A 19,674-nucleotide genomic window follows, 5' to 3' on the forward strand; every position below is an offset into this window, starting at 1 on the left:
AAAAATGTGGGAAGGGGATTGCTGGATAAACAGGATAATCCAGATCCTTCCTCTGTGAGTTCCTATCCATGAGATGATCTCACACCTTTTCTTCTTTCTTGATATCCTCTTACTCCTCTGCTGCCCACTGCTTTACTGTAAGGTCCAAAGTTCTAATAGCCATGTCAGAAATCCCACAGGAAAGAAACAAATTGCCTTGTTAGAAGTTTATATTGTCAAGCCTCAGTGTGTGAACAGTGAGCCAGGATTCATAAAGTACAAAAGACTTGCTTTGAAGTCCTCAGGTATAAAACATATTCTCCTTTCAAAGTCTCTTGTGCTTTGAGAAGCTCTTGCATGCTTTCCCCCACCCCAGAGTTTTCTTTGCAAATGAGAGGGCTCCTATTTGTTAAGAAGCCCAAATCCTGTAGGATCGACTTGATGCAGAATTTGGGGCGAGGAGAATGCCATGTGTTGAGAGGCTCCTGCAGCAAGTGCCAGAGCTGCAGACTGCTGCCAGCCGTGGTGGGTGCGTAGGAGTGGGCATGGAGGCCTCAGGATGATTACCAGGGCGAAGGCACGCTTGATTGCAGCATCCAGAATTGGCCTCGCAGATGATCTTATGGGAGGAGGAAGCCCTCCAAAGTGGAGAATCATCACAGCACGCAGAGAGCCCAGCTGCAGATCCAGCCTTGCACCTGCAGCTTCTCCTGGTTCCAGCGCTGAGTGGGAAGGCTTAAAACCTTTGGACCTGTCGGCGTGGCAAAGTGGTAACCCAGCTAGCTTTGAATGGGTTATCTCGGGTACCAGATGCAGCCTGCCGAGAGCTGAGGGCACAGTTGCCAGCCCTGCTGAGGGGCACGGACCGAGATCTCCTGGTGCACAGGCTGGTGGTGGCACTCGGGTCAGACCACGCTGGTATCCAGGCTGTGCTGCTGAGCGTGTTGGTAGCCACACAGTGATTACTGGCCAGATAATTCACTATTTGTTGCATCCCAGGACTGCTGTAAAAATTCTTTTCAAGTTTAAAAAAAAAATGTTGGAAGAAGAGGGTATCTTGTTAAATCTGCTGCCACAGTAGCACTTACTTTCATATATTGAAAGTGATGTGGTGTTTATTTAGGCAGAGTGTCCTAACCCTGAAATTATAGCTCTCAAATGAGAGAAGCCAAAAATGATGGTGGATTTGTATCTGGAAAAGCAAGTGCTCTGTGGTCAGGAAGGAATGAGTGCCTGATGAATGAGTTGGTTGAGGCAAATAGGTTTCATCTGGTATCAGGCTGAGGAAGCCACTGGGGGAGGAATAAGCCAGCAAATGAATGGAGGGTAACTGCGGTTGCTCTTCAAGAGCCTAATTGTAAAATTTGTCTGTTTTCTTCCTTAATTTTTGAAAGTCAGTAATCTACAATGAATCCCCTCTAGAGCTTGACACATCAGCCTTGAAACTGGAGAGAAACTTTGTTTGAAATCAGTAAGAAGTGTGATAAATGTAACTTTATTTGCTGTAATTGTTAAATTGTGTCTAGAAGCAAAAACTGAAGGCACTGTCTTCCCTGTGGGTACTGTATTACTTTTGTATAGTGTCTGGTGCAGCAGAGCTTTGAGAGCACAGTTTGTAATTCCTGTGGCATGTAAAGTCCCCAAACGGGGGAAAGGTTGCTGTAAACCTCCCTTGGGATGTACGCCTGTGTAGCTCAGGGATTCTTTGTGCTTGAAAAAGAGCAGAATGCCACAAGTGGAAAGAGGACATGGCAATATATAATCTTGTTTCGTGATCAGAAGTGACTGTATGCAGGAAGGCCAAGGATGAATCATATAAAAGGTTTTGCACAGCCCTGTGGAACTTCTGCTGAAGAAGTTCTGCGGAGGGCACTGTGGGCACGCTGAAATAATTCAGCCTTTTGTAGGGGCATACCCCGAACAGACCTGTCCCTGTTCTACCAGAGGCTCCCTCATCCCATGAAAAGCTGCTCAGGTTTGTCCTTCCTTTCCCTCCTTAAATGCTTCTTCCCTGCGAAATGCAGCTCGGGTGAGATGTTAGTCTTTTGGTGATGGGGAAAGGGTAAGCAAAGGTTGCAACTGAAACTCCCAAGTGCTGTGTTGGTTTGTGTTGGGATCTTACAATCTCTTCTTTCTGTTTGTTTTTAGGTAAAGCAGATCATGGAAGAAGCTGTCACCCGGAAGTTTGTACATGAGGACAGCAGCCACATCATCGCCTTATGTGGTAAATGGCACACAAAGAGCTAACACTGCATGACCTTACTTTTCCTGTAGAAACATATTTTCTCTGCTGTCAGAGGTAAATGCAGGGATTTAAATATTAGAAATCATGGAGCTCAGGCCCATGTCACCTTTTCTTTACATTGCTACATCTGTATATACATTACAAGTAAGAAAGTAACTCTTAGTAAAAAATAAGTACCAAGCCAAAACAATGAAGTGGTTTACTAGGAAGCACTAGTAGGTTAAATAATATGTATTTGGAGATACAACCTGGAGAGTAACTGCCAAAAGAGTCAAATTGCCAAAGTCGTGAGTTAAAATCAGGCAGCTACGTTCTAGCTGAAAGTACTTTGTTCTGTAAGTTGTCTCAATGTATTTGAAGAATAAGGTGTCTCATTTTGAGTATAGGTGGCAGAATCCGGCCCAAAAAGTCATGGAAAGAGCTGTTGCCTTTTTTTTAGAAAGAAGAGAAACAATGAAAATCTCAGTGACTTTTCTAGCCAGCATCATGCCACCAGCTAATTGGCATGTTTTAGATCTTCACAGCACTCTTCTGCTCTCCACTGTGCACTGAATGCTGTGTTACAGCAATGGTGCATTTGAGAGGTTGAGGTCTAGGCTTTGACATTGTGGACATTCTTGTATATTTTTTAGTGTAATCAGTGAGCCATTATGCTGGTGACACTTCCTCACTGACTGTATTTTGAAAGTCACATTACCAAGAATTTGCAAGAAAATAAAATTTCTTTGGAGATAACATCATGTATACCGGGGCAGCTGGTGTTTCAGAACTCCATGAACTGATCAAAGTCTGACTAAATTCTAAAATTTGGTGGTGACTTGCCTGGTCCCTGCAGACTTGGACTGGTGTGTGTGTGTGGTGATGATGGAGTGAAGCAGACCCTGTGTGGCTGGGTGGATAAAGGATGGTCCAATGCTGGGTTCTCGGTAGAGGTCAGCTCCCGAAAGTTCACCCCCAGTAGCCACTTCAGTCAGGGAAGGGAACTGTTGAATGCTGGTTCAACAGTTCTGAAATCTAGCCCATAATTTACTAGGGCATTTAAAAATTTAACACTATTCATCAGACTTTGGTGTGTGTAGAAACATCACAGCAAGATACTGCTGAGAATTAAAGCTATGTACAATTGTAAATATGTATGTTGGCCTGTGAATTCTTGGCTGCTTTCTCTTTGTGCTTCAAATTGAAGACTTAACTGGGAGTGATGCTGAGGATGACTGGAGAACAGCCATCATCGAAACACTTCTGGATTTCACAGGATGGAGCATTCACAGCCAAGTCAACCCAGTTATGTGTTGATGACAGTGGAGAGGTTAAGAAGAGTGGAAATTAGATTTGGCTTTGGAGATAAGTGGGCTGTTTAGACAAAGGAGTAACACATGTTACTGAAACCCAAAGTCAGAGAATAGTAACCTTTCCCTGTCACCACATTGAAATTCCAACCCGCTCTGTTGTGTGTGGTTATTATGTACACGAGGCTAATCTTTCACTAGCCTGCTTGCTGTTTCCAGGTTATCTTTTACTTACAGCATAGGAGAATTTATTCATCCCTCCATATTCAGTGCAGGAATGCAAGACTTGGCCATGTTTTCTGGCTAATGTTTTATTGCTGTTAATATAGACTGTAGCAGTTTCCTCCATTTAGGTTGTGGTTATGTTAAATATTCCCCTTTTATCTGCTGTATATTTGTACTATACAGAGGAGAAAAAGTAACTGAGGAAAATGGTCCCAAGATAGGAGCAGGTGAAGGAGCCCTGAGCCAGTGCCCTTGCTGCAGGCTGCCTGCCTGATCTAGAGAGTTCCCAGTGTTGTGTGTCTGTTCTCTGTCTTTGAAATGATATTCTGTAAGACGTGCTGCAGTGTTGATGTAAGGGGTAGTGGGGCGGCAGCTATTTCTGTTAGAATCTGCTTGGACAAAATTAGGAATACTGTAAAATCTTCTTAATATTTCTCCCTTCCTCCCACTGTGATTCCGGTTGGTTTTGTGTTCTGAATTCTGTAGGGTCTGAAGAACTAATAACTCTCCATGAGCTGCCTTATTACTGCCCAGCAATCCTACCTATCCCGAGGAAGCATTCCAACCTGCAGCTGCTTTGAATGTAGGACTTAATTAACTCTAAACCAGAAGTAGGTGAAGCTGAATGTTCTGCTATCACTTCAGCTAATTGAATGGAGAAACTGTTTCCAGTAGATTTGGCTAACAGCTCCTGGCTGGGGCTCTCCTGTGTGTGCAGTTCTCTTCCCTCCGCCACTACGGTTTCATGTGCCTCTTCAAGAGGTTTTTCCCTTCTATTTAAAATTAGATTGGCTCAGTACATGAGTCACTTTCAGTGAATCTTTGTTATAAATAGAGAATTCTTGTGAATCATTTTACTCTCCTGCAAGGTTGAGTTTAGCAAGAGTCTCTTAAATATATGGTAGTTGATTTTCAGGGCCTGTCTACATCAGCAACTGAACATTTCCTAGCTCTCCTAGGCCTTAAATGGCTGAAGGCGCCAATTAAATAGTGTGTGCCACTTTTCCCACACCCTTAGGTGCCTTCCTGTTACAGTACATGGGGTTTGTAAGGACAAGAAACTCCAAGATTGAGGTGGCAGGCTCCATGTTCACTGTTCAGCCTCGTGTTGGGCTACAGCGCCTCTGAACAGAGCTTAGGTGCATCATCTCTTCCGCAGAAGGAAGCTTTTCATATAAAGTTACTGCAGGGCGTTGAGCCTGAACGGGTTCCTCACAGCCCAGCTAGCCCTTGAAACGTGTCTGCATGGTCCTGGATTCAATCTGTAGGATGCAGTTAGACAGAAGAGCAGCTCGTGCTGTGTAGGATTCATTTGCTAGAGGAGCTTATATGGGATCTAACTCTATGGAGTTGGCACCCAGTGGGTAGGAGGGTCCCTTTCCTGCCCCGAGGCCACCCTGAGACCACAGGAAATGCATGTGTTGAGAAAGGAGACAGTCTCAGCACCGCCTGTCTAACAACTTGAGCACAGAGGATGGAGCAGTGAGCTCACCTTTGCAAGCTCCATAAGGAAGTGCTGTTCTCTGGCCCCAGGGCAGCTCCCTGCCACCCTTGCCGGGCCCTGGAGGAATAATGTCTCTGTGCAGGTCAGTTCTGCTCATCCAGTGGGAGAGACTGGGTGTACCCACCACGACTGCTCACAGGCGATAGTCCGTACCGGTGTGATCCAAGAGGAGGAAAACAGTGCTGACATTTGCATCCTTGTGGGGAAGCAATGAGTGCAGATGTTTTTGTATTTGTTCTCAACTCAGTTTATAACCTGGTTACATTCCAGTTACTCTTTCATCCTACCCGATTTCTAGAAGATCTCTGTGAGTCCGAGCCGCAGCGGTTCAGTTTGGACTGTGTGCAGTGTGGCTGACGTGTGCCGTGTTGGGAGAAAAATTCCTTTGGGCTACAGGTTGCTGTGGAGTGAATTTCACTGGTATTGTGTTGTCAATGTGAGTATAATGAAATGACGCAAGCTCTGTGGATATCCATAGCATCTTTAGTAGCCAGACGTTTCTGTTAGAAACAGGCTGTGGATGTTTTCAGCCTGGGTTATCTGGTGCCGTTTCCGTAGTAACGGTAGCTGCCATCGCGTGACGTAGGGACCGTGCCTTGCTCCTTCGGTGCGGGCCAGGGAGAATGCTGTCGCTCTCCTCCTGCATCCTTCCCTTTGCCAGCTTCCCCTAAGTTTTCATGGCTGGTCGTGTTCTCGCCAGGAGCACCAGCCCTTTCCAGCTTTTATACCTCAGAGGAAAAGGGGGAAGAAAAAGGAAGCTTTTCCTCTGTCTGTCTCTGCAGTTATCTGAAGAGCATTTCACCAGTACTCAGCAAGCAGGGTTTCCAGTCCAGTGCATTATGCTTACTGTGTTTGTCCAAAAAATACCTGCAGCTTTGCTAAGCCTTTTTCTGTGTGGTGGCTCATCTTTAGATCTGACAGTAACGTGCTGCTATAAGCAAAGACTTAAAACCCTGTTTAAATCAGCTTCATACAGCAAATGTAATGGAACTTGCCTTATTCACGAATGGATCCAAGAAGAAGAATGTTGTTCTTTATGTCTTCAAGGAATGTAGCTCACGTCATGAATCTCACAGGACTGCTTCTCTCCAAGTGGTCTCTTTTATGTGTCCAGTGAAGATCTTCCATTAACTCACTTTGTAATATTTCTTCTCTTTTCCACTTTTGATCTAAAAAACCCAGTAATTGTACAGAAGGTTTCACAGAAGCTAGAAAGGTACCAGATTAGGATATCTTTACTCCAGATGTACAAAGCCAGTTTGAACTGTGCTTAATAACACTCTTTATCTTGTCCAACCCCCCCAAAAAAAAGCCCTTCAGACACTTTCAATCTCATCTTTGAAACCAGCACTTTGATGTTTTCCAGAGAGCTCTCTCATTTCCAGTGGGTGCCTTTGGTGCGCGTGTGATGGGCCCTGTTGCCCGAGCTGCTCAGCCGGGCAGCCCTGCACACCAGGGCATCCCCAAAGGCTTTACAGAGCCTCCACAGGGCTCCCGCCCCGTTTGCAAGGTCCAGAAAGAGAAACCTTGGGAAAGGCTTCGGCAGATTTATCCTCCTTCTCCTTCCCAGGTATTGCATCCGTGGTGGAACGGGTGGCCAGACTCTGTTCGTTGCAGCAGCGTGGGTCACCGGGACGTTTGTTTAATGCACTTCTGTTTTGCTTGTTTACTCTCTGGCTGCTCAGACTGTACTCTCTGTTTGTGTGCATTATTCACGGGAGGGGAGAGGGAAAAGGGAGGTGTAAGGAGCCTTCTCCTGGAAAGGACACTTAAAGCAAACCATATAGTCAGTGAATACTTGGTGCTTGATGAATGGGTTATGTTGCCAGAACTCCTGTACTAATAGTAAATAAATGTAGAATATATTATTAATGTCTGGTTTTTAAAGGTAAATTGATAACTACTCTGAAAACAAACTTTGTCCAGACAGTATCTCCCTCAGTGAGGTTAACAGTTCTGATTGGTGTAATTATTACATAAGTGTAGCAGGGATGCAGACAAAAACTGGGATTGTACAAAATGTTCAACATTCACTGCATGTTTGCTTTACAGGAAATGTGAACTTTGAATTGACTTGTAATTAAATTATTGTTCATAGGAGTTGACTGTGCTTGGCCTGGTTCATAATTTAAAGGTATTTTTATATTGTTTGAAATGAGTCTCAGTAGTTTGTTTTCTCTGAATAAGTATTTTGAGTACATTAAATGAAATAATCCTGAATTCTCAGGCAGTAAAACAATAGCTGTAGACTTCAGGTGGATTATTGAGAGCTGGGATGTGCCAGAATCAAAACGTGTATTGTTTAGGTGTAAATCCAGCGTGCCTGCTTGTCAAAGTGAATGTAGTTACTGCATTTTGGGGGAAGGTTGGCAGTAAACGTTAGTAAGAATTGTAACTTTGGCACTGTCAAACATGCAAAATTTGGCTTTTTCAGTGCGATTTTTATTCAAATTAGGTAAGGGATGAACTGCACAAAAAGTGGCCTGAATAATAAATCTGCTACCACTAAATAAACCTATTAATTAAAATGTACAGAATCCCTCTGTGGTTGAAATGAAAAGGCCAGTTCTGGTTTTGAACTGTACAACGGTATTTAATGTTGTGCTTGAGGCTTCTTTAAACCTTCCTTGAGGACTGCAGGTTTGCATTGCACGTGTTCCTTGGGATGTGACTGGAAGGAGAGAGTTGGGGGTTTCGGTCCCTGTCCCCAGGAATTGTGCCGCCGGCCGTCCCTGGGAGGGAGCTGTGCTGGGAAGGGGCTGGGTTTATTGCTGGATTTTTCTTTGGAGCCCCTCACGCGGGAGGAAGGGCGATAGCTGCCGCAGTTACGTTCCTTGTAGCTGTGCTTGGTCGCGTCTGTGCTCCTCACTGCCCAATGATGGGTGTGATCCCCTGGCTGGCTTCAGAAAGAGGCCCCTCACCCCTCTGGGGGTATTCCTCCTTAGAGCGTTATGGGCATTAGGTATAAAATATTTATATATATCTTTTTTATCGAGGCAGCCAAATTTCTTCTCTTTTGTGCAACTCCTTCTCTATCATCCCCCGCTTCCATGCACTGCAGCGAGAGGCTTTTATTTCGTCTGGAGCCTCACAACTGCACCGCCTGTTTCTAAGCTCTCGGATGCCTGCTCTTGTTAACGGGCTGCCTGCCAGCAGCAGTGCGAACCTGCTCCAGTGTCTGAACTTGAACTCAAGGCAGCCGGGAGTAGGCTGTAGGTTTGGGTTTGATGTTTCAGGCAGCTTTCTCTGGTTTTATCACACTACTGATCTGCTGTCAAGGAAGGGAAGACCGGTGGATCCAAGCACCTCTCTGAAGTGCATCACACATTCCCGCTGATACTGAGATGTTGATGCGAGTGTGAGCAAACCACTTGTAAACTAGAAAGGCAAAGAAACTGAACTCAAATTCTGTAAGGCACTGAAGCTCTTCTATCAAAGAAAACAACAAAACTCCCATCTTTTTGTTTTCTTGATACTTTGGGTATCTTTTTTTGCTATACTTTGGATACTTGACCTGTGCTGTTTCTTCCCATTTCCAGTTATTAATATACTTTGATTTACCTCCCGTCTTGGATATTGTCCTTCACTTCAGAGGCATTTGGAAATATTTATTTTTCCTTACCTCAGTGTCATTTAGTTATCTTTGCCTTCAAAATCTGTTCTAAAGCCGAGTTTTACCTAGACCAGACTTACAGACCAGAAACATTTTCCCCCTTTTAAACCCAAGCAGAACATTTGCTACTTCTGAATGTTAAGTTACTGTCTTATCTTGATAGATTTATTAAGAATACTCACTGCAGAACCTGCAGTTCCATGTCTGGTCCGTTCCAGACTGGATGTGCAGAGAAGAGGAGCAGAGAGCCTCTCCTGTGAGAGGAGACTGAAGAGCTTGGCTTGCTCAGCCCAGGAGAGAAGCCTGTCCCCTTCACTGAGCTGCATTAACCTCAGGTTTTGCTATTTCCATTATGCATACTGCTTTTCTTCTCTTATTAACTGATGAAAATTACTGTTTTTTCTGGGTAATGCTGTGTTTAAATATCACAGATCTAAAAAAAGAAGAACAAAATCCATGTCATGATCTGTCCAGTAATGCATTGGGAAAGGTAATATGGTTTGACCGCAGAACTGGATCTGAATTTTAAATGAAGGTGTTTATACGTTATCAGTGACTGCGTTTAGTCATGCATGCAGCCCTTTAAACAAAAGAAGGATGTGATCACCGCACTGGGGAAGCTTGTGGAATAATGAGTTCACGTTAGTAAGCAGTCCTTGAAGCGGTGCTCTTTCGCTGTGTGAATAATACATTGGCGAGATGGCCTAAGCCCTTTCAGCTGACATCTGCCCTCCCAAAGTGAACAGGCACTTGCCTGAACACGAACCAGGGGCTGATTTGCCCAGCTACCCCACCAGTCTCCTCTGGAAGCAGCTGCTTGTGAAACCTTTGACAGTGGCTGGGCCCGGCCGGAGAGGAGGGCGAGTGAGGAGCTGGCTGGTGAGGGGCTCCGTGCCGGAGCTCTGCGGTGCTGTGTGTGCCTGGGGCCAGCTCTGCAGGGCTTGTCCTTTCCTTTGTGGGTGAATTCCAGGTCTAGAGGCATGATGTGCCAGGTGGGAGGTAAATATTACCGTACTACTACTCAGTACAGTTTCTCTCACATGCTCCTCAAAGTTGTGAAGTAGCTCCTTCAGCTTCCCTGCATTTCCTTCAGTGCAACAAGACCAGAACATGATCTTGAGTCAGGACGGGTTATGTTACATCAGAGCTGGGCTCCAGGCTGAGGATGAAAATGCCTGCTTCTGTGAAACACTCCTTAGCTGATGTTTGTGTTCCTCTTCAGGTAGAGCAGTATGAACACACTGTTTTGTCCGGTTTAACCTATGGGCAGCCTGTTACAGGCGGCTCGACAGTGTTCCCTGTCCAGGTACTGACGTGCTCTGTGCTCTCTATGCCAGCGATATTGGCCTGTGTGCTGGTTCTGAGGGTGTGAGACTGGAAATCTCGTCACTTCTATTTCAGAGACTTTTTAGAGAGTGTGGGGTGTTTAAATCTCCTTCAAAGAGTTGCTGACCTGGTGCAATAAGTATCTTTGAACTGTTTATGCCCTGTTTGTCTTTCTGGGGTGTATCTCATGTCGTGTGCGCTTGCTTTCAAGCTCCTAAAGTGTCTGCACACATCAGGACTGCACAGGCATTTATTGTTCTTGGAAGCAAAGTGGAGGAAAACTATCACACACAAGTGCTTTTGAAGCAGCTGTGCTTTAGGCTTTAATTCCACATTCGAGAGGAGACCTAATGTGGAGGTCCCGTACCCATCCATTGCAGTTTCCTTTCACATAGCCCTGAGGCACCGGGCTTGAGTAATCATCAGTGTAAGACGCTTCCTTCTTGGAAAGTAAGTAGAGGGAAACGTGAGTTGGAATAGCTCTGTACCAGTCAGTATCTGTTCCCAGGAAAGGACTGGCAAATCTTGAGAAATAGAATAGTTCTTGGGTCCTGTTAACATCTTAGAACCAGTTCAGTATATAACATGATTGCAGTTAATCTGCAAAACACTTATTAAGATTGGACTTTATCAAACAATTTAATGGTTACTTCCCAGCTTTCATTAGGTGTCCTCACAGCTTCCTAAAGCAGTTGAGTACTCCATTCAGTTTGGAGGTCGTAGGCAATAGGAAAGCAATTGTGTGGCTGGATTTTTCTGGAGCCGCATGCTTGGTCTGAGATCAGTTAAGATCTTAAGTTTCAGGGTCTGTAAATGTTTGTAGGAATATAATCAAATAGCTTCAGCTGAAATCATGGATATGTCTCTGTCAGAGCTGGCAGTGGAAAACCAGGAAACCTTTGAACATGAGAACGGCTGGCGACTCCTCAGGACCAGATACGTGGGGTGTTTCAGGGACGGGTAGCACGTCTGAGTTGCGGGAGTGCCTGCTAGTGCTGGTTAGGAATCTGAGCTGCTAACATACGTAAGGGTTAACCACAAGAACGTGATTAGTTGTGGGACTGTTTTCTTCATTGGTCTTATGATGACTTGTTATCCCATTTTGCACAAAGTTAATTGTGTTTGAAAGAGAAGATCTAATTAGGAGCCAATGACTGCATGATGCTGGAGCTTGTGTTCTGTTTTCTCTCGTTCAGGACCTGAAGTCCAAGCAATTATCAGAGTCACCAAACGTCACGATTGCCAGCCCCAAGCAATGAAAAATCATGAGTCAGAAATCTTTTCCTTCACGGCCCTAAATTACAAGACCGGATTAAAGTTCATGACAGGAAAATAAAATCAACTGAGGAATAGAAATGTATTTCTTAAATACATTTCTTATCCAGAGATTCTTACCCAGTGGCATGCTTGAAGATGGTAAAGCTTTCAGAAGAATATCAAATATCCACAGGCTTGCGTTAAAATTGTGGAATGCAGCAATGCGGGAAACTCTGTTTGTTTGTTTTTAAGGTGAGAAATAAGTTCCTGATAGAAGCCCTTTCTCTGCCTCCTATTTAAAGTATGACAACAAAGTGTTGACAGACGAAAAAACCAGGAGACTGATTTGGAACTAGTCTGGACCTCGTTTTTGGAGTGTCCTGAGCGTCCACGCAACAAGCTCTTCCCATCAGTTGCAGTTGGAGTTACAGCTTTCCTGTTCCTGTGAAAATCAGCTCCATTAGGAAAAGATGCCTTATGCTTTGGGGTTTTTAGGTGATTCCCTTGAGGCTTCTAAATAATACAATGCTGCTAGGTTTAACAAAAAATTAAGAATTTGGTTTCTTCTCTTTCTTTTTTCCTTAGCTCACAGAAATGTAACTTATGTAGAAATAGATGTAAATAACCATTGTCCGATCAGACAATTTATTATTTTAATTCTTTTGGCTTTCTATCCTTGGCATTGATATTTTTAAAAAAATTAGTTAATCTGCTATGGAAATGCAGGTGTCTCATAAATAAAATACGAGCCTCCCTGTATTACTACTCCTATTTGGAAAACAAATGGAACACTTTCAGTGATGAAATAATGCTTATAAAATAGTTTAGAGAGATTCTGTCTCACTCCATAAACATTTTAGCGCAAAGAGAGTACCAGAGATGATCATAATTGGTGGTAGACAATTTTTCACACAAATATAAAAGGTTTTTGATTGTGCTCCAAAGATGACTGCTTTAAAGTAATGAGTGGCATGCTATGGAGGAGAGAAAAAAAAGCGAGTGAATATTAGCTGTGATGTGAAATCAGTTTTTGAACTGCACGTATTTTTAGTTTGAAAGTGAAATATAATCTCTCATGCTTTTTAGAGCACTCTGCTAAACATTTTACTTTAGTCCTGGGCCAATGAATTTTATCATATTCAATTATTTAGAGAAACCTCAGTAATTTTTATTTACTCTTAATAGTGTTTAATGGAAACACTTCCATTTCCTGAAGGTTATTGAGATCTTTGAAGCTTAATGGTCAAGATTTTAAAGAGGAGCAGTCACCAAGTTCTAGCCCTGATGTTTCTCAGCCAGAGCTATCTTTAGAACTGAGGATTGTGCATTTAGATAATTTTTTTGTCAGGGATTTATTGAAAATACGATGTCTGTGTCCCGTCTGTGTGGCAGAGCAAAATGTAATCAGGTGAACTTAACCATTAAGCCACACAGCCTTGGATGTTCAGTTCCCAGTAACTGCTGGTTTTACCTTGTTTCCAGGGGGAAAGGTGCTTTCTCCTGATATAGTTAACTGGATGGTTTGAATCCATAAGTGGAGTTTTCAAATTAAATCATTATTTTGTAGTGTGTTTTCAACATTTCTTAACAGTGAATCTCCTTTCACATGAAACCTGCGAGAGTGAAATGGAAAGGTTTTTTTTCTGGTAGTCATCAAGTGCAGTTTTACTGATGGACTCTTCAAGGCAGAGACTGTCTCCCCCCTAGACAGTTGCACAGGACCTAGTTCTGTGCAGCCCTGATCGTCTCTTTGTGCTGTTGTGAAAGAAATATACTTGGTGTTCTTCTAGCACCTATCACCTTGGTATTTTCCTTTGCATGGATTCCAAGTGATTTGCTGCATTAGTGCTTTAACAAACAGTAATAAAGGTAAAAGATACTTTAAAGGTCTTTATTTTGCAGCCTGAAATGATAATGAAATTAAATATGAAAACAGTTTGCCCTCCCAGATGATCTAACATTGGGCATCTTGACTTCTCAGCTGACCAGTCAGAGTAAGAGCTACAGCAGAAATACTGCTCCCTGAGATACTCCCTGAGATACCTGTCTCTTAGCAGTGCTGATGTTGTTCTGATATAACCATGGTAGGGCTGCTGTAAATAAGAATGTGTAATAAATATATCAGACTTACAGTGAGGCTGCAAGCTTCAGATGTCCACAGCCTTGTGGTGAAATGAAAAATGGGTATATGCTAAAAGAACGTACTGAAGTCATACATCAGCACAGGTAACTTTGATGCATGTAGCTATTAAGGGCTGCTCAGTTATCAAGCATGAGTTGTGCTTAACTACTGAGGCATTAGCTTGAGGTGGTGATTGTCAAGAAAATATTTAATTGGACTTCTTGTACTCTTGCTTCCTACTCTCCTGTGAAGCAATCGGGTTTTGTGCTAAGGGTACTTCCTCTGTCTCGGTGACATACGAACTCTTTCATTGTGGAGATTTATGTGCTTAACCCTGAAAATTAAGAAGTGATTGCAGATATCTTTATGTCATTCATACCCCATGCTATGATGTTTAAATCACAGCACCAGAGGTCTGAGGAAGATACTAGTTCCAAATGAAGCACATTTTTTTAGTGCTTTTTGTTCTGATCGGCGAGGGAATCCTTCCGTCTCGGTTGCTGTGGTTGTTGCATGCTTGGGTTTGATGAATGATGTAGTGAAGATCAGGTGAGACGGGTGGGAGTGAGAGCATGGCTGTGGCACAGCTCTGTGCTTATTGTCCTTGCCTGGTGTCCCATGAGCGTACTTGGCTTTGTCACCTGAAGCTCCTTATTTGCAGGGCAGCTATATCTGGACAGTCTACGATCCGTGGCATTTGAAGGCAGAATGTCGAACAGGGATTGAGACTTAAACACATGCTTGCTATTCAGTTTTCCCCTCTTCCATAAAATGCACAAAGCAGTACCCTTTGGACAAAGGAGCAAATTTAGGTATCTCCTCTGCACTCGTTTGCTTCTTAGCTAGTATGTGGGTACAGCTGGGTATCTCATCTACTCATTATGCATTTCTTAATGACAGAGCATGCTATCACCTGGTAATAACAATGGTTTCAAACTGGGCAGGGCTGTGATTAACTAGGTAAAGCAGCAGCAGCTGGAGATCGTGAGCATCTGATTGCTTCTTTATCATCCTCCTCTTTTCACTTGTTCTTATTTTCTTCAGCCTCATGAATTCAATTCCCTGTGCACAGTTTCCATGAAAACAAAGTATTTAGCTGCAGTATTTCTTCCTGTCTAAGAAAAATCTCATCTGCTAAATAAACCCCATAAATAATCCTTCCATAGGCCTTCTTTTCTCTGCTTACTACCCTTCCCTAGAGCTCTCTTATTTCACACTCCATTAAGTCATGTCAAGATTTTCATAAAGGCAAAAAAGGAGAAAACTGAACTTGTTCACTTGACCCTGAAAGTAGCCGCCTTGTTGAAGTCATAAAAAAAGTGACGTTTTCCAAAGCTTGTTGGGGACCATGATTATTTGGAGTGTAAATCAATAACATATATGCACTTAATTAAATTCAATGGTGGATACTGCAGGGGATGCTCCTCAAAACTGGCTGGAGTTAATGAATTTTTAGATGACTGCTGTCAGCTGAACCATATGAGGCAATCACCTGAGCTGTGTTGATCTATTCCAAGTGCAGTGCTGCTCTTCCAATCTATACATAGTGAATATCTGCATTTTTCTGCAGTCAGTTTTTGTACGTACTTACTGTTGTAAGTACAGTGACAGTCAGCAGGCTCAGGATCTCGTTGTGCTGTGATCAGAAAGCTTACAGTAGTTATTTACCCGTGTGCATGCATACATATAAATAAAAGCATGGGTATGGGTGTACAAACTACCTGTTGGTATGCAGAACTACCTGTTGATGTCTTTCTGATGTTATCAGTTCCTCCAGAAACAGCTAAATCTTCATCTCTTCTTATGGCTTTTTAGAATGTCAGATTCCAAAAAGGGAAAAATGTTTCATTTTTTTAAAATTAGGTAAATAACTTCATTTTCCTGGCCCAAAGGTTCTTCTGACTATAACCCCTAAAATGTTTTGTGTGTTATCTTTCTAGGCAGTGATCTGAGATCTGCATTCTGCCACTCCAGGAGGATTACCTATTTTTGGTTTCTCAAAAATAAAGAAAAGTGGTTTCTCAGAAACCTGCTCTACCTAACCCTCCAGCTCTCTTCCCCCAGAATAGTTATCTGGGAAGATTATTTTTTCCCACCCCCCAGCTCTACCATGTATTCTTGACATTGTCTCCATTGCTGGCTGGGTTTGATGCTTGTGTCTCTGAGTGTGGTTGTAATACATAATTTGTATTGATTTCAGCAGATTGAAAGCGTATGCTGATGCACTATGGAAACAGGGAAGGGGAGTGTTTGTGTACACCGTACCCTTTTGTGTGTTCCGTTAAAATTTCTTCTTCTTCTGACACCGTCCAGCAGAACCTGTTCCCACAAGCCCACAAGATGAATGCCAAGAGCCTGCCGTGGAGAATTGATTTAAATCCAAGAGCTGGCCAAGGAACAGTGCTAACTCCCATGCAGATTACCAGAATGCAGGAAGTGTAGGCAGCCTAACTGCAAAGCAAAGGGCTCGTGGAGGCCTTCCTGCACAGGAAAGGAGACTTTCCTGGGCAGATGTGGAGGTTTTCAGAAAGAAGAGTTTGTAAATGCTGGTTTATTTCACTGTAAGAAGTGTGCTTTTACTGTTCCAATCCAATGCTTGGAAAGTAGAAATCTAATTTCGGGGGTTGGTTTAAAACAAGAGAAACAAAAAGAGAAAAGGTAAGTGGAGCTACGGGGACATCCTCAAATACCTTGTATTTTCTCTCTGTAAAGCCATTTGAGCACCACTGTCAGGGTCCTCTCGTGTCTTTTAAAAGATTCTGTAGCTTGAGGTGTTTCTTCTGCAAGTTTGTTCAGGATGCATTAACACTTCCTTTTTGACTAAGCGTGGCTCTGTGTGTGCGTGCAGGAGAATGTGGCCGTGGCTGATGCTGACAAGGTGCAATGAGATACAAGACCGGTGTCTGCCTGTGGACACAGATTAAAGGAAAAGCCCTCCTGGACTCTTGCAGGCAGCTGGCCTCTTTACCTAATGTGCTGTGAAACTCCCGTGCCGCTCGCTGGGGGGAGGATTGCCGTCCTGCTGTCCTGCGCTACAGGGGGACATCTGCACGGTCCCCTGGGTTGGAGCAGGAGGGCATCTGTGTTGCAAGATGTACTGCTCTCCTCCAGCATTTCATAGTTAACTGGATAAAAGCCCCAGTGTATTTAACAGCTAACTCAGATTAGGTCAGATGTGAGTGTAAAGTCAGTTAGCTGGTCTGGAGTAATTCCCTTGTATAAAGGAGTCTGGAGAGGAAAGCTGGAGACAGGCAGTACTAGTAGCCTCTGACGGTGGGTGAAGTAGAGGAGAATGAAGTGACTTGAAGGTCACAGGGGCTGGGACTGTAACCTGAGCCCAGATCTGAGGGTGCCTTACACATAGAACAGGACATGGTGCATTAATCTCTCATCCCGTGGAACAATCATCTTGAGGCAATCCAGCAGCTAATTCCAGTGTCTCTCCCCTTGCAAATAACCACTACACATGTATTACTGTCAGCTGGGACTGATGCTATGCCAAGTCCTTGTGATGAGAAATGTCACAATGGAATAATTAAATATTGGGGCTTTAGGGACAGTCACTGTGGAAATTGCCCTCTGTGGCAGCTGCAACATTTATTAATAATGAAAGCTGTGCCTGCTGTGCTTTTCACTAAATTTGTTTCATTAATATTTTATTGTTTTAAAGAAAGAAAAAAAACAACAGTGAAGGTGGGAAGAGAGCCTGTTTCCTAAGCAACAGCAATGCACTTCTTTGCAGTTATTTTTAAAGGCAGGTTGCTTCATTTAAGATTTGGAACCAATTATTGATGTGTTGCTTCAGGCATCCGGAGAGCTGCTTTTCTTTTTTCATTTTCTTTATTTCTAATTGAAAGACAGAGCAAAACAGCAGCTGGTTAAGAGTTGTTGTGATGGTTGCTAGACAGGATCTATGACTGTGATGAGAAGAACATCCCTGTGCTGTCATCACTCTTTGTTCTTCCCATGCAGCTCTACCTGGCCTTGCAGAACCCCATGGGCAACCAAGGAGCGCTCGCCCCCGCTGCTGCCGCTGTGATAGATGCACAGATGCTCCCTCTTCCTTTGAGTAGAAGCAGCCGGGCTTGCAGAGATGTCGTCAGCGCTGGGCTCCCACTTGTGTCAGACCACAGGCATTGCCTTCCCCACCTACAGATGTCCTTTGATTGCAGCGGATGTTTCCTGGCACAAGCTGATTGCTGAGAGGGGTCAAGCGGGGATGTGTCCGTGTGTCCTGGTCCTCTCTCAGGGCGTAGTGCCACGCTTCGGCTTTTGTGCACAATGAAAAGCTGAAAAAGCAAGGGGGTGGTTGTCTTCTGAGGCAGTAGTTCTGGTTGGGAAGTATACTGGCGTGGGAAGCGGTGTCAGACTTGCTGCTCGGTAGCTTTGCTGTGATCAAGCTCGTGTCCTAAGAGAAGAGGAGTCTGCAAAAGCTGAGGCTGTTGGCCCTGTTCCACTGTTGCCATACAACGCCTCAGTGAGCCTGGCTTTTGCTTGTCCCGAACTAGGACTCCTGGGGTTGGCCCTGGCAGGAACCTCTTTGCAAACAGCAGCAAGAAGTTCTAGGACCGTTATTCCAGCGTAGTCCAGGGCCAGCTGCAGCAAAGCCCCACTTATGGAGGGGTTATTGCTGTTCTCTTCTTGGGGATATGATGGAGAGGGGAAACATGGTGACTTACTGTCCCTCTTATAAGGGGACGAGGTCGAATAATCTTTCTTCTCTGCTTCCAGATAAATCTACTTACAGATAAAATGCTGATAAGTGCCTTGATCCTCAGTTCCTGATGTCTGTTAAGTATTCAAGAATACTGTTCTCTCACTGCAAAAAGTGAGACAAATTTATACCTATTTTCTTCTACTTTTTATCAGTCTTATCTATGTGTGTTTGTCTCTCAGTATGTGTTTATACAGTGCTTGATGCAATGGGACCTTAGTCGAATACAGAAAGTAGTAACGAGTTTTTTAAAATTTAGGATACTCTATCCATCCAAACAGCAGTTTGTCGGGGCTGTTTAAAGTGAAACTGGAAGGTAATAAGCAATTAAATGGGGGATCACAAAGAAAGGTGAATCACACTTTTTTTTTCAGAGAGATAGTGGGTGTAAAAGTGTATGAATACTTTGTAGCACTCAGCGAGGCTTTATTTGGGTTACAGTGACACAGAAATAACATGGCTGGGCCAGTATTTCTTTTGCCCACTTCTAACAAAACAGCAACTTTGTCTATTTGCCCTGGAAACAGAAGAGGGGGTGGATTTGCATAGCATGGGAATTTATGCTGAAGACATCAGTTGAATGCTGTGAATGCTCAAATGCTCTTATTTATTTTAAAAAATGCAAAGAAAATAAAAGAAAAAAGAAAACCCAGCAACAAAACAAAAGAAAAACAAGTCCTTCATTATCAGCAAGTGCATGAGACATGCTGTTCATTTCTACCAGCTGTTCTGCTTTCCACAGGGCTTGCCAGTCTCCTGAGTTACTCATTTATTGGAGGATGGCTCTGTGTGTGTAGGGTTTTCCTGTGTTTATTTGAATTGTCCCTGTTGTTCCAGTGTTGGAAGAAGCTGGTCACAGCACAGTGCATCACGATCCTGTGCTTTTGGCGTGCTTGCCAACAGCATTGACGTGACATGTTTCAGATTAGGCAGCTCGAGGAGAGACTGTTAAGATAGTATATGTTTCTTGTTTGATTTTAAGATGAAACTGGAATTTTGGTTGCAGTGGTTCTCATATAGGTTGTGCAATAAAGGAATATATCAAATTCATTCTGAAGAATTTGCAGTCTAAATAAACTTATGACTAGGAAGGAAGAGAAGAGAGAATGTTGACTTCTCTGTTTTACAGAGAATGAATTCAGGGTATACAATTAGAAGACTTGGCTTTGCTAACTCAAGTTAGTTGTATCTTGATAAACATCGTTAAAAATGAACAATCCCAAATTCCCAAGCCATCAGTATTTAATTCCACTGGCTGTCTCATAGGGAAATTAGGGCTTTCCATGGAAATTTTATCTTCTGTCAGATTTTATCCAGTGTTACTTAGCTTAAAATCATATCTGCCTTCACAGATGAAAGCAAAATAGCGGCATGGTTATCCCACAGCACATTTCCAATTT

The 19,674-nt window shown here is 43.4% G+C and overlaps 1 protein-coding gene across 12 annotated transcripts in view; it reads left to right on the forward strand.

Annotated features, from left to right (window-relative positions):
* SGSM2 (small G protein signaling modulator 2) overlaps nt 1–19,674 on the forward strand; it is a 69,684-nt gene that overhangs the window by 12,454 nt on the left and 37,556 nt on the right. For 9 of the 12 annotated variants that reach the window (XM_074890627.1, XM_074890626.1, XM_074890622.1 and 6 more), the window contains exon 2: nt 2,128–2,203. In XM_074890627.1, the coding sequence (XP_074746728.1) occupies nt 2,140–2,203 (64 nt within the window). In that variant the 5' untranslated portion in view covers nt 2,128–2,139. Of the gene's footprint in view, nt 1–2,127; nt 2,279–11,377; nt 11,691–19,674 lie in introns of those variants that run through there. The other 3 variants (XM_074890634.1, XM_074890628.1, XM_074890630.1) reach the window with 3 other exon arrangements.

Source organism: Strix uralensis, chromosome 20, assembly GCF_047716275.1.
Source record: "Strix uralensis isolate ZFMK-TIS-50842 chromosome 20, bStrUra1, whole genome shotgun sequence".
NCBI lineage: Eukaryota > Metazoa > Chordata > Aves > Strigiformes > Strigidae > Strix > Strix uralensis.